We start from the raw sequence: 13628 nt of genomic DNA, 5'->3' as shown, positions 1-13628 counted from the left end.
CTTCCTTGTTGCAGACCACAGCCCACCTGCCAGTGGGGTCCAATCATTCCAGTGGTCCTGTCCTCTCCATGTGGTCTAGGAATCTGTCCTCTCTCTGCAGGGATGCCTGAGGCCAAGAAGTATCCACAACTGATCTGGTACAAGGCCAGACAGTAAGAGTAGTGTTTCTCTTGCATTTCACTATATCCCATCAGGACATGGCAGGCCAAAAGCTGGGCCCCAGGGTCCTGTTCAAGAAGTTAAAGTAACTAAAACACCAGGCAATCACACAAGCCCCACAGCAATACATCCACACTACAGCACAGAAGCCTCATGGCAACACACCCACACTATAATACACGAGCCTCACAGCAACACACCCACACTACAGCACATGAACCCCACACAACACACCTACCACACTGCAGTGCACTAAGTCCATACAGTAACACACCCAAACTTCAGAATACAAGCCCTACACAGCAACATTCCAACCACACTACAGAGCAACAGCCCCGCACATCAGCACACCCAAACTAGAGCACACAAGTCCTCCAGAGCAACCCTCACTACACTAGACTGCACTAGCCAGACAGAACAACACACACTACATATAGCACAGGAACCCTATTCACATAGCACCACAGGTTGCTCTACCCACCCCCACATCTCACTTTATAGCTACCTGCCAGAACAAAGGAAGAAATAACAATCCATTTCCAAGATCCCTTTTCAATTGACCAATTTTGTCCTTAAAATGTCTGGAAACAATGAAGACAACTGATCTTTAGTTTGGCATTTTGTGACATTTGCTGCATCAAGGGTACATTGGGTGAGACATCAACCTGTATAAAACCATTAGTCCACAGTGGCTATTCACATGTCCAGTTAGCTACTGGACAGAAGGCTGCATGCTGCTTCAAGTCCACTAGATGGCCCAGGAGGCAGGACAGGACCTCAGAATAATCAGCTGGGCTAGGCCTGAGGACCAAGGCAGCAGTGGCCCATCCACAGAGATGCTGGAAGGCCTTGCCAGCAAGACCATGCAGATGCAGGTCTGCCGGGACCAACACACATGGCATCCACCTTGCCTGTGTATAATGACAAATAGGATTTGATCCCTTCTGAATCACAGGGGAGAGACTGGGTGGCAGGGTGAGGGTGGGGCGAGGCAGGAGATCACACAGAGGGACAAGGGAATGTTGCTTCTATAGTCTTCCAGTGGCTTCTTACAAGAGCTCCCTCTGAGGTCTGGGTACTTAAGGAAGCTAATGATCAGGAATGGAGCCGGGAGGGGGAAAGGTCCTTGAATGGGTCTCAAAGAAGAGCTGGGCTCTGTGGTGTGGCCCAGAGAGGGGACTTGAAGGTAATGTGTTGAGGTTTGATCCATCTGTATAAAGATCCCATACCCATTTCTCAGAAATGACTTCTTACAGTTCTCTGCAGAAGGGACACTAATGACACCAGGAAGAAGTCTGGCACAGGGAGTATGACATACATAGCCTTGACAGTCACCAATGGACTAGGGCAAGAGTTCCAGAAGTTTCCTCACAGTGGCTACCAAAGAGAGGAAGGGCCAGCCACCCCAGTGCTTCGTATGGCTTGGGCTCTGTGGGGGAACTGTAACATTCACTTGCCCCCACCCCACTCTCACTCTGCCTCCCAATCTCTCCCCTGTGATTCAGACAGAATCACATCCCTTTGTGTCATTATACACAGGCATCTGTGAACACTGAGGTCCCCAGAAGAGTGGGGCATATGCCTTAACTTAGTTCCATTGGTAAATTCTGTGCATGTGTTCACATGCCTGCCTTCTGCCACTGCATCCCAAGAAGGCTGTGGGCTCAGAGTCCAGCATCCCTAATACCTGCCCTGAGCCACGAACTCACAGAGCAGGGGCTGCCCTGAAGCTGGACACTGCCCTGGTTAGAAAACTACAGCTATGCCTATTGGCCAGAAGAAGGAAAAGGGTCAAACAAGATACTAAAATTATCCAGACACCACTAACCTAAACTGAATAATCACCCACACTGTGGCTTGTTTTGTTCAGTCTTCTCTGTGCTTTAAACACAAGCCAATCTGGGTTCGTCTTTGTGCCGCTGTTCCTGTGTGGAGGAATGCAATTCTGGACCAAGTTTCTCCACAGAAAAATGTCCAGCAGTCCTAAACCCATGAAGGCTACTTAAGACCAAGTTTGGGTAGTTACAAAGTATTCCAAAGAGCAATTCATGTGGCTTGGAGACCTGCCTCTGACCCTTCAGACTGCAACTAACCTGTTCTCCCTGGATCACTCCTGGCTAGTGCTGGGTCAGATGTCAGCCCTGGACTTGAACTTCTGGGAGGTCTCCAGAAAGGCTCTATACCCTGGCCTCCAGGAGGGGCAGTGCACAGCCTGCTCCGCCTCACACCTGCTGACCTCCATTTCACAAAGTGCTGCTTGCAGACAGGTATCACCTGTGTTAATTTTCAGTTCTGTATTAATGACTGGAAGATATTTTGCATTTTCTCAACAGTTGCATAATTCTTTAGTGGCAGGTCTGACCGCTCTGAGTGTCTTCATCCATTTTCCATGAGGACATTTCCTTTTTATTAGTTCTCTGTGTGGATTCTTTGTATATTAAGGACACAGGATGTGCTTTAGTCCCAGTTGAGAACGAAAAAAAAAAAAAAAAAAGAAAAAAGCTATTTCTAATTCTCACCTGCCCTTTAATTTGTGACACTTCAGACAAACATTTAGGTTGTCTGCACGTGCTCAGAATAATCTAGGGAGATACCTTCCCCTGGGGAATCTCGTCAGTTAAAAACCAACATTATAGTATTAAGTGCCACAAAAGTAATGTAAATCCAACCCTAAATGTGTGCTGAGTGAGCTGTAGCATGTGCTTCTGGAGGAGACTCCAATTCTTGTTCCACTCAGCTACGCCTCAGACAAGCAAGAACCCAGGAGCCCCGGCCTGCCTGTGGGTCCTGATTCCCAGCCAGGGTTCTAGGCTCCCACTTGAGGGGAAGGATCTCTGACTCCCCTTTACTAGGCCTGCTTCCCCTGGCCCCATCCCAGCTATTTATACAGGAGGTGGGCCTCAGTGGGGAGAAGCATGTGCCTTCAGGGCACAAGCTGATTCTACTGCTGTCCTACTCTGAAGAGTTCATGGGTCTGAAATATCCAGTTTGCATGTGCACATGTGTGCACGTAAGGGGAAAGCAAGCCTTCCCGTGCTGCTCCCTCACACTACAGATATGATGTGCATGCCTGTTTCTATCACTCCCTAGGACTGAAGGCTGTGGGTTTCAGACATCTCTCAGCACTCTAAGAAAGCATGGCTACTTCTGCTTGCTGAGCAATCGACTTGTTTTCTTTCTCCTACATTTGAGAAAAGCTACTTGTGCCTTGTAGGAGATCCTGTGACTCTGCCTTTAGCTTACTGTCAGAACGTCGTATCAACAGTATGTGGGAAAGAGGTTACCCCTTGGCTGGCATCTGGGAACATAGCTTTTGACCTAGTTTGTGGGTGCTAAAGGTAATGACCAGGCTGTGTCTTGTGCCAATGTACCTGGACTACTCACACATATGGTACACCCTAGTGTTTCTTACCTGAGGGCAGAGGAAGGAAAGGCACCCAGGGCAGGATCCCCACATAATCCCGACAAGAGATGCATGGAACACACTCTCTCAACAGAAAATCAGGGGCCATGCCCATTAGGGACCCAGGGACTAAGGCTCCTGTTGTGGGCTGGTCATAGGGCATTCTCTGATTTCTAACGCATTCATTTCACTTATTAATTTCTTTATTGTTATAAACGGACCCCATTTTTCCTCTTTTTGAGCTAAAGGTGGATTTGCTTTCTTTTGGAAAGTTTTAAATAAAATCACGTTAGCTTTACATCTATTTACAAGCCTGGCACCAGCCATGTTTCATGTTTAAAACCCTTTCTGAAACTCCAGATCATCTTCACCTTGACCTGTGTTATTTTTGAAGCTTGATCATCTATTCTCAGCTTGTTGGTATCTGTTTTGAAGCACTTCATTGGGGAAGGCAGTCTACGTGGGATGGCTACTTTGACTCTGAAGGCTTTCATTCGGACTGAGGCTGGATGACTCATTTCTGTAAATGTTGTACCAGCTTGAGAAGAAGATGCATCTCTGTTGAAAATTAATTTCTACCCAGAGCTTCTCAGCCCCTCTCACTCCCAGACTCCCAGTGACAACATTTTATCCAGATGAAACAGGCTTGGTTTCCTCCTGCAGGAGCTCTGCTTCACTCCTCCAGATGTTTCACACAGGTAGAAAAGTGCACACTTCATGTCTTCCAAGATGGTACATTCATGGCTGCCACTCAGCACCACAGAAAGGTCTGAGGTCCTGTACCATCGAGGCTACCTGTCTGCCATCCATCTCAGAGGTGCTTCTGGACCCTAAGCAGAGGAGGCAACCCCAATGCAGAATCGATGCATGAACCACACAGGATCCACACTGACTCACCCATGGAGCAACTGTGCAAACATGCTTTCCCCTCACTTGAGTGGCCACTGCCCAGCTCCCTTTCATGGTGAAGCCCCTGTCCGTCTACTGTGGCTTTCAGGCTCTTCATAATTTAGCTGTCTCTTCTACCCACTGGCTCTCCTGGAAAGGCTGCTTCCTTCTGCCCTGTAGCTCCTTCCGTTGTTCCCATCCTGTCCCAACAGGCTCTTCCCTCAGCCTAATTGCTGCTGCCTCCCACATACCTTTGCTGTGGGATATCCTTGGTCCACTTTCCAATGTACCTATCTGGTCACCCTTCCCCTGCTGAACCTTGATGTTCCTTGTCCTGGGTACAAGGTCCATTGTCAAGGGAATATCCCTGTCTGCCTTCCCTCTCTCCTGTCCCCAAAGCCTGCAAACCTTTTGCAAGATAGTAGTCACCAGATCCATCCACAATGGCAATGCTATTCTGTCCTCTCTCCTGCTACCCCTCATTGCCCAATCTCATTTCTCTACCCTGTCCCCACTCCAGGTTCCCATTGTGGAGAGTCCCAAGCCACCCCCAGAGGAGTAACCCCCTCACTCCCAAGCTACTCCCAGCGTGAGCTGCCCTCCAGGGTAGACACAGAACTGAGCCAAACAGGGCTCTGGGAGTGATTACTGAGCAAATGAAGAAAAACGTGGATGGAGATTGAGGGGATAAGGGACAGCACACAGGCTGAAGCCCACGCCCAGAACTGCCCTCACCTGTCCTAGTTTCTCACTGAGCAGCCACAGGTGCCCCAGGTCTCTACCAGAGATCCAAAGGAGAGCAAGGGGAGATACCAGGTCATACCCTACAGACTGGCTGAACCTGTGCGTCCTTCTAGTGCCACTAGGAACAGGGCCTATCCAGGCAGGCATGGATTTGACATGGAATGCTGCTTCCAGAAGTCGGGTACTATCCCTCATCCTGTCCCCTGCTGTTTCTCAGGCTCTAGATAGCACTCACTATGTGCACACAGGTGCTGCTTCTCAGTGAGGCTGGTGGCCATGCAGCAACAGGCACAGCAGTGTGCTTATCTACAAGAACTGTACACAGACCACCAACCCTGCAGGCTCCAGAACAGCTCAGGTCCACAGAAAGACCCACGACTGTCCACCAAACTGCAGCTAAAACCGCACTGTAGGTGGCTGTCACCTCCTGTTTCTACAGAGCTTCTGTCCTGAAGACCAAGAATACAGGTCCTACTCCTTCCACAGGTAGAGGTTCACCCACATATTGCTGACTACTCCTCTGGGCCAGCTGTTTCTGGAGGCTGGCCGGACACAGCCAGCCCTGTCTGGGCTAGGCACAAGTGTGCCAGGCTCTGGAGGCAGGGAGGATCAGAGGGTGGCTGGATGGACTGTAGTCAAAACCTCCGTGAACCCTGACTAGACATCTCAGAAGTCAGTCATAAGGCAGACACAAAGCACATTTTACAACACTGCACTTCATGCAGTCCAAAGGCACCAGCACCAGCACTGTGGGCCAAGAGGTATCAGCAGTCTTGCGTGGGGGTCCTACACGGTCCATGTCTTAGCTCTGCAGCCATTCAAGGCTTCTGATTGTGTGTCACACTGCAGCCAGCCCTTTGGGACTTATGGGGTCATGTGTCCTGGTGGGAACAGCAGCCACTGAGCCTTCTCCTCACTCCCAAGGCCACTTACTGCAAAACAACCCCACAGAAAACAAGGAAAGCTAAGAGTGACAAGTGGTCCCCAGGGGGATACAAGACATTCTACACCCTGGAGCTCCTTAAAGCTCTGAAGACCCCTTAAAAATCTGGTTGAAGAAGGACAGACAGAAATGCAGGACCTCATTGGCTAGCAGAGTCTATGGGCATCATGGGTAATGTCCTGAGGGGCACCAGAGATAGAGATGGCAAGGGATGTGTCTGCCTTCACGTAGTATACAAATCCTTGCACACCAAGCCATGAATATTCCCTCAGGGAGGTGCCTCTACTGAGGGTCCAAAGGCCCTGTGCCCAGCCTGAATTCCTACCTGTCCCACATTCCCCAGACAGCCCACCACAGCTACAGAACCAGCCCATGGGCAGCACCCCAGCTGCCAACCCCCGCCCCCGTTCTGGCCTGTAGGCCAGTGCCTGCCTTGCTCTGGGTCTGCTTCCTCCTCAAGCACAATCCTGCTCCTAGGGAAATGACAGGCAGCAACACATTACTGCCTACATGACAGACCCCAGTGAACAAAGCAGGGACTGTGGCAACCATTGCCAGGAACACCCCACTGCCAGAGGCTCACCCCACCCCATCCACAGGGCAGAATCATTTCCTAAAATATCACAGTGGCAACCACAATCCCTTACACTCACCAGGACCCCAGGGTTCTTCATTTAATTGAATTCAGTTTTCCACAGCACACACTGGGTTCATGGCACACACTCTTTCCAGCCTCTAGGACATCAAGGCGCCACTTTATTCTAGCACAGGGGAAAATCTACCCTGTGGCTCCCTGTCGTCCCCATCCACACCCAAACTGCAGGGCTGCAGGGCTGGAACGCAGGCAGCACCCACACTCTGCACTGGCTATGTGAGGAGGAGAAGAGGAGGAGGAGGCGGACACCCACAGAGGAGGCCAGTAACACACTGTACTCAGCCTCTCAAAGTGAACCCATAATCTCAACAGTGCAACTCCAGCCAAACAGCAAATGCATCTCTTAAACAAGAGAGTGCTGAAATCAGGCAGACTGAGCAAGAGCGGAGGATGCTGTCACAGCAGTCTGTCAGGATGCCAGGGGCCCTGTCTATCATACATATAGCCACAGTGGCCCCAGCCACTCCCAGTGTCTAGTAGCTGCACGTTCCTTTTGATCACCTCCCAAGGGCTTAGGTCCTGCTCTGACCACATGCACACGTGACACTTCACTGCATATCCTCACAAGATAAAGGCTGCGCCCATGAGCACATGACCAATGTTCCCAGTTTGGTCTGAGTCAGTGTGTGGGGAAAGAAAAGACGACAGTCCCTTACTGAAGGTGGCTCATGAACACAAGTCTGGAGCAGGCCATGCTGAGTACATGTGGTCAAGGGTCTTTCCAGGAGGCTGCAGAGGTACTGTTGTAGTATTGAGGGGATAGCTTCACTAAACACATGGTTGTGCATAATGTGAGTTCTCTACTACCTTTAATCCTATAATCCTAGGCTGGCCTAGCCTAGAAGGCAGCAAAGTCTGCCTAGAGACCCCTTAGACACGGTTGTTCATTCTGCAAGGCCAGATTCAAGGTGGCAGTAACCTGAGAGGCTAGCTCAGCTGAGACCTGTCTGACCCCCAGGAAGACGGGCAGCAATCTGAGTCTGGGACAAGTTCTCCTGGAGGCTCCTGGGAACCAGTCAGGCCAGGAGTGCATATTGTCCAGTGGGAACCCAACACACTGGCCAGTACACTGAGCGGCCACTGTACACCAAGAAAGCAGGGCCCTTCTCTCTTCCATAAACAGGCAGTTGGGCTGAATGGCCAGGCAGGTGTCTGTACAGCCAGCCCTGCTTCTCAGAGCTTCCTGGTGACAAACAAGTGTACTGGGACATAGAGCTGAGCATTGAAGCATTCCTCTGAATCACTTGGTGACAGGGCAAGTCACCTTCCTTAGAGCCTCCATGTTCTCAGGATGCAGTAAGAAGGGCCAGGCAGGCCAGCAACCTTGCATACGCCTAGTGGGGCATGGAGCCAACACATCTCAACCACTTCTAAACCATGTAGACGAGGCTAGACAAGGAAGCCTGGAGTGCTGGCCAGCCTAGGACCCCAGTCAGCATATGGAGCAACCCACAGGACAACTGAGTTCTGTAATGACAAGGGCAGCAACTGAGGAGGACAGCCTCATGTCCCATGTACCTCAAACACTGTGGCCTGGTGGGCAGGCTGGTCTCTGTCTGCCAAACCAAAGGTCCTACTGGCAGCTCCTTCCCCTGGCCAACACCCTCACCTGTCACAGGCCTTCCATCCACTGGGCCCTTATTTGTGCTGCCACCAGAAAGTGCTACCTTCACTCAGGGTGGGTCCTCACACATCAGTTGAGGCAATCACGACAGTTCTTCAGGTGAGGCTCCCTACACAGGTCATTCTAATTTGTGGCAAATGGACACTAAAACCAACTGTCACCCCTGGGGTCTGAGCAGAACTATGTGGGACTTTACTGACCCCTCCAACAGTCATCAGATGGGAAGCAGGGAGCTCAGAGTCATCTGAGAAGCTTAGGGTTGAGGAACAAGACCACCGAGTTGCCTCGAGTTACCATACTGGGAACTTGGGACCACAGGGCCAACTAGTCTATCGAGAGCTGGGTGGCCAGGGAGTGAGGTGGAAGAGAGTGACCACAGACAGGACAGAGTCCTGTCCCTACCATGCTGGTGTCTTCTTTGCTGTACCCTAGACCACCCCACCCTACCCAGCAAGGGCTTTGGCCACTAGGCCTTATGAGCTGGATTCAAGGATCTCTGACCCCTTAGTGATAGCAGAAAGCACCTGGGAAGGGTCAACAGTCCTCACAATACCTGGGCCACCTCTTGGGGGCACTCAGGTAGTCCAGGATCTGGGAACTTGGACACATGCAGTTTCCTGGATGGAACACAAAGCTGGCAGGATATACGACCAACAAGGCCTCTGACAAGTGCGCTCTTTAACAGCTTTACTGTCAAGCCAGTAGGGAAACTCGCACAGGGAGGTTAAGTGATGTATCCCAAATCACACAGCCACCAGGTGACTGTCGTCATGGGAGCACAGGCTGTGTGGTTTCTTATCTAGAACAGTCTCTAGCAGCTCTCAGGCCCTGTGAAAAAGACTGGGAGCTGGAGGTTACACCAGGCCCTCCAGTGTCACATTGGTGAGGGCACATGGCTCAGGGAGCCTGGGTAGGGGCTCATGATGCCAGCCAAGTGCCACCAGCTCTGTGTCTCGGCAGGAGGAACGTCCCAGCAGCAGGCTGTCAGCAGTGCGCGGCAACCAGCACTCCTTACAGCCCCTCCACCAGTCAGCCACGAACTGGAACTCAATAGTCTTTCTCCCAGCACAAAAACCTAACTGGGGCTCTTCGGAAAAATGGTTACTTACTTGGAAATCTCTTTCTTCTAGAATTTCTCTCCTCCATCTCACGAGGAAAGCAGCACAAACATACAAGTGGAAATGAGAAAAGCCCTCGGGTTCAGACTGAAAGAGAAAAAAACAAGGAGAGAGCCACTCAGTGTCGGGAGACATATGCCAATGCGCAAAGCCGTCTGGGTGGGCTCTCTAGTCAGGGCCACTGGGAAAGCTCACTTTTACTCAGAGACTGAACTGCAGCATGCCCAGCTCATTACAGTAAACACCATTTTATACACCAACGGTCTGGTAAGCAAGGCCCCAGCCTGGGCTTTCAACAATGTCAAGAACAGTAACTTCCTTCTGTAGCAGGAACCTTAACAGGTCTTATTAATAAAAACAAACCTGGAGTTAGATCAGTTCCTCAGCTGATTCTGTTTCCTCACACTGGAAGCCTCTGTGTCCTCATCCAAATGGATCTCAGCTGAACTACTGCTCAAAAGCCTAAAAGCTTAACCAACCGTAGTTCCTGGTTTTCACGCCTTATATTCCTTTCTGCTTTCTTCCATTACTTCCTGGGATTAAAGGTATGAGTCACCATGCCTGGCTGTTTCTAGTGTGGCTTTGAACTCACAGAGATCCGATGATCTCTGCCTCCCAAGTGATAAGGTTAAAGGCGTGTGTGCCACCATTTTCTGGCCTCTAAGTCTGTCTAGTGGCTGTTCTGTCCTCTGACCCCAGATAAGTTTATTAGAGTGCACAATACATTGGGAGACACAATATATCACCACATCCTTCCATTCACGGATGACAGGCAGGGATAGTGTCAGTAGATCTGGTGAATGCCCATCTATGCCAGGAACCAAACCTGAGCCTTGGAGAGCAGCCTCCACTTCCCAGAGGAGAAAGCACACCTGAAAGTTGAGGACAGTTCAAGTGGGACACCCATCGAGCAGTGGAGCAGGAAGTTGTCCTGTGGGCATTACTGGGGAATGCAGCAGGCAGGACAGGAAGTCTGGAGGCATCTGCCTGAATTCCCACCCCCACATCTCTCTCCGGTGCAGTCAGATGCACCCTTCCCTCGGTTCTTACCATCTCACACTGCTGTCACCCCAGAGGCCTGTCCAGCCTGCCCAGACCACCCCACTGGGCCTGCACAGCTAGCTCCCTTCTGGAAGGCTGTCATTTCTTCACCCCCTGCAGCTCCTACCTGGCTTCAAGGCCATACCACCAACTACTCAGACTAGGGGTCCCAAGCTCAGTTGGTTATCTTCATGGTTCTGCTATGTCCACACATACCTGTGCAGCCACTGTTACTGGCATATTAAATAATAAAAGGATACAGTGCATCAAAAAGTGACATACAGCAAGGGAGGGGGCAGGATAACAAGAGGGGTGTCTATGCATGCTCAGGGGCCGACCATAACTTCTATATAGTGCTCAGTCACTAAAGAGGAACTCAAGCAAAGAACCAAGGAGGGAGAGCAGGCAGACACACAGCAACACGAAGGTCCTGAAGCCAGAGAGTGCCAACAACAGCCCAGAAACACTACGGTCAGCAGCACTGTAACAGACAGCAGGCTGGCAGTGCAGGGAAGCTTATGGAGGACAGATCTGCAGAACCCCAGTCACCAGGCGTTCTCATGAGCCCAGAGAGCTCTGGGGATGGAAGAGACATTTCAAAGGCTCCAGCGGGTGTCCCAGTGAGAACATGGCACAGGGCTAGGTGGAGAGGCAGAGCTCAGGACAAGCTTGGGGCATAGCCACCCTAAAACTGACAGGTGTTTGTGATGTGCACCAAAGGGGAGCAAGAGCTTGTAACTAGAGTGCAAACTCTAGATCCACAACACACTGCTACATGGGATGCATTCAAGGTCAAGAGCTTGTAACTAGAGTGCAAACTCTAGATCCACAACACACTGCTACATGGGATGCATTCAAGGTCTGAGGGAAAGAAAGGGAGGGGCCTTAACTAGGATGGATTTGCCACTTTCTAAGACAAGAGGCTTCTCAGCTGAAGCAGAACACATTTGACGGGACAGCTGTGACTCTCCTAAGACTTAGAGTAGAACGCACAGAGGTTAACAAGTGGTCTAGCCCAGAAACACACTGACAGCAGTCAGGGAGCTACAGGGGTCCCAGAGGCCCCATGCCTCAGAGAGCCCAACTAGCCAGAGTGGGGAGGTGGCCAGTGGTTTAGTGACACAGAGGGCACTAGCAGAGCAGGCTGGACACTCTCAGGCCTAGAGGTGGGCACTGCTTCTTCATCTCCCCACACTGCCTGCCCAGCGCTGCATTAGCAACCTGGACAGTCCCTTCCTCTACTTCCTGACTGTGAGGGGATCGGCTATCACCATTTCATCACAGGGAAGGGTGTTTGCTGAGGCCTGACATCACAGCAGGCTGGGAAAGAGAGCTCTTGTCACAGTCACAGATGACTTCTGCATTCCCCGAGATGACGAATTCATCTGGGAATGGGAAGACGCCTTGAGAGTCATGGCTCCTTTGATTGAACCAACTCTGCATTCCCAGGATAAACGGTGTCCAGTCACAATGGACCCCAGCTTTTAATCATCTCTACGTCCTGACAGCACTCACCCAGCAAGATGAAGTTCTAGTTTTCTCTGTCTTTGTGGGGTTTAAGCATTAATTAGGTTGATTGCCTCTCTCCCCTTTTCCTTTCTCAGAAGAGTGTACACAGCTTTGGGATGTTTCCTTCCGGTTCCTGAGAGATAGCCCCTGTGTGATGGGCAGGGTCTGATGACTTCTCTGTGAACAGGACTACACCCCAGAATTAAGTTCGATATGGTTACAAAACAATTCAGACTTCCTCAGAATTTTATGTATTCTTATTTTTCCAGAAATTTCTCATCTAAGTTTTCAAACTTGTTCACGATAGATTTTTTTCTAGATTTCTGTGCATTTATAGTAATATCCTATTTGGAAATGCTCCCCCGTTCCATTTTTCAGAGAGGCTCTCACTAAGTAGCCCAGACTGGCCCTGAGTTTATAATCCCCTGTCTCAGCACCCTACTGCTGTTTGGCGCTATCCGAATTCTTCATTCCACTTTCAGTTGCCTTTTCCTCCATCTTAGTTGTTAGCCATACTGGAGGTTTAAGTCCAGTGATTTCCTAAAATCAATCAATCCATCAACCCATCAACTTTAGCTTTTGAGGATCGGTTTTTTGTTAACCTCTCCTGTCACCTTGATTCTTTCCTTCCTGGAAGTTTGTCTCTCTCCTTCCTGTAGTTTGTTGTGGGCGTTCTCAAACACAGAAGTAGAGTACTTTCTTTTCCCAGTTCCTCTTCTAACTTAGGGGAGATGGCGGTGAGCTCATCAGTGTCTGGCTTTTTTCATTTCTGATACAGGCAAGCAATGCTTGCCTGTGAGTCACCCTCAGAAGCCCCGATTCACCTGCACTCCGAGTTTTAACAAAGCTTTGACACCCCATGTTTAAGAATGTGCCACTGGCTCTTGTGATGTCTTTTTTGGATCAGACCTGATTTACCAGCACATTTTTTTCAAATCTGTAAGTGCACGGTTCTTCTCTGTCCCTTTAGCTTTTGAGTTACTGTGACTGCGACTTAACCAAGAGAATGGGACTTAGGACTCCAGTTCTTTGAAGGTAATTTGGACTTGAGTTTGGGATAGAAGACATCTTCCACAAATGTTTTCTGAGGCAGCATCCTTGGAGGACGGAACATGAACACTGAGGCCACAGGCCTGGCTCTGACACAGCTGAGGTGACTCACGTGGTCCCGCCCACACTCTGTCAGTAGCCAGAATCGACTCCCTGATTCACCAGCCTGGACCTGGACAGGGTCCTTTCTTCGCTCTGCTGGTGTCCTCTCTATGTGGAGTGAGTAGACGCTTCTTTACATCTCCACAGAAAAAGTCACACCACAAAATGCCTGCTGTTCTTAAACACATGGCTGGAGCTCCTAGAGGCAGCAGTTCACATATGTCTATTAAAGAAAATGAACTCATAGTGCTATTCATCTCTAGTGGTTTTTATCTGCATACAATCTACTAGGAAATAAACATTCCTATGACAACAGTAGCTTTGTTTGTTTTCTCTTTGTAGTCTCGCCTAATTTGTTTTCTCCATTGGAAGCTATGTTATTGGGGATATAC

General features: G+C 50.1%; 1 protein-coding gene across 7 annotated transcripts in view; it reads right to left on the bottom strand.

The window, feature by feature from the left end:
• Positions 1 to 13628, bottom strand: part of Tbc1d22a (TBC1 domain family member 22A) — a 301414-nt gene that overhangs the window by 40747 nt on the left and 247039 nt on the right. For all 7 annotated transcript variants that reach the window (XM_052748584.1, XM_052748580.1, XM_052748582.1 and 4 more), the window contains one exon: positions 9526 to 9621. In XM_052748584.1, coding sequence (XP_052604544.1) covers positions 9526 to 9621 — 96 coding nt within the window. The remainder of the gene's footprint in view (positions 1 to 9525; positions 9622 to 13628) is intronic.

This window comes from Peromyscus californicus, unplaced genomic scaffold (assembly GCF_007827085.1).
Source record: "Peromyscus californicus insignis strain IS unplaced genomic scaffold, ASM782708v3 Scaffold_20__1_contigs__length_68692818, whole genome shotgun sequence".
NCBI classification, from domain to species: domain Eukaryota; kingdom Metazoa; phylum Chordata; class Mammalia; order Rodentia; family Cricetidae; genus Peromyscus; species Peromyscus californicus.
This window is presented reverse-complemented; position numbering and strand designations above follow the sequence as displayed.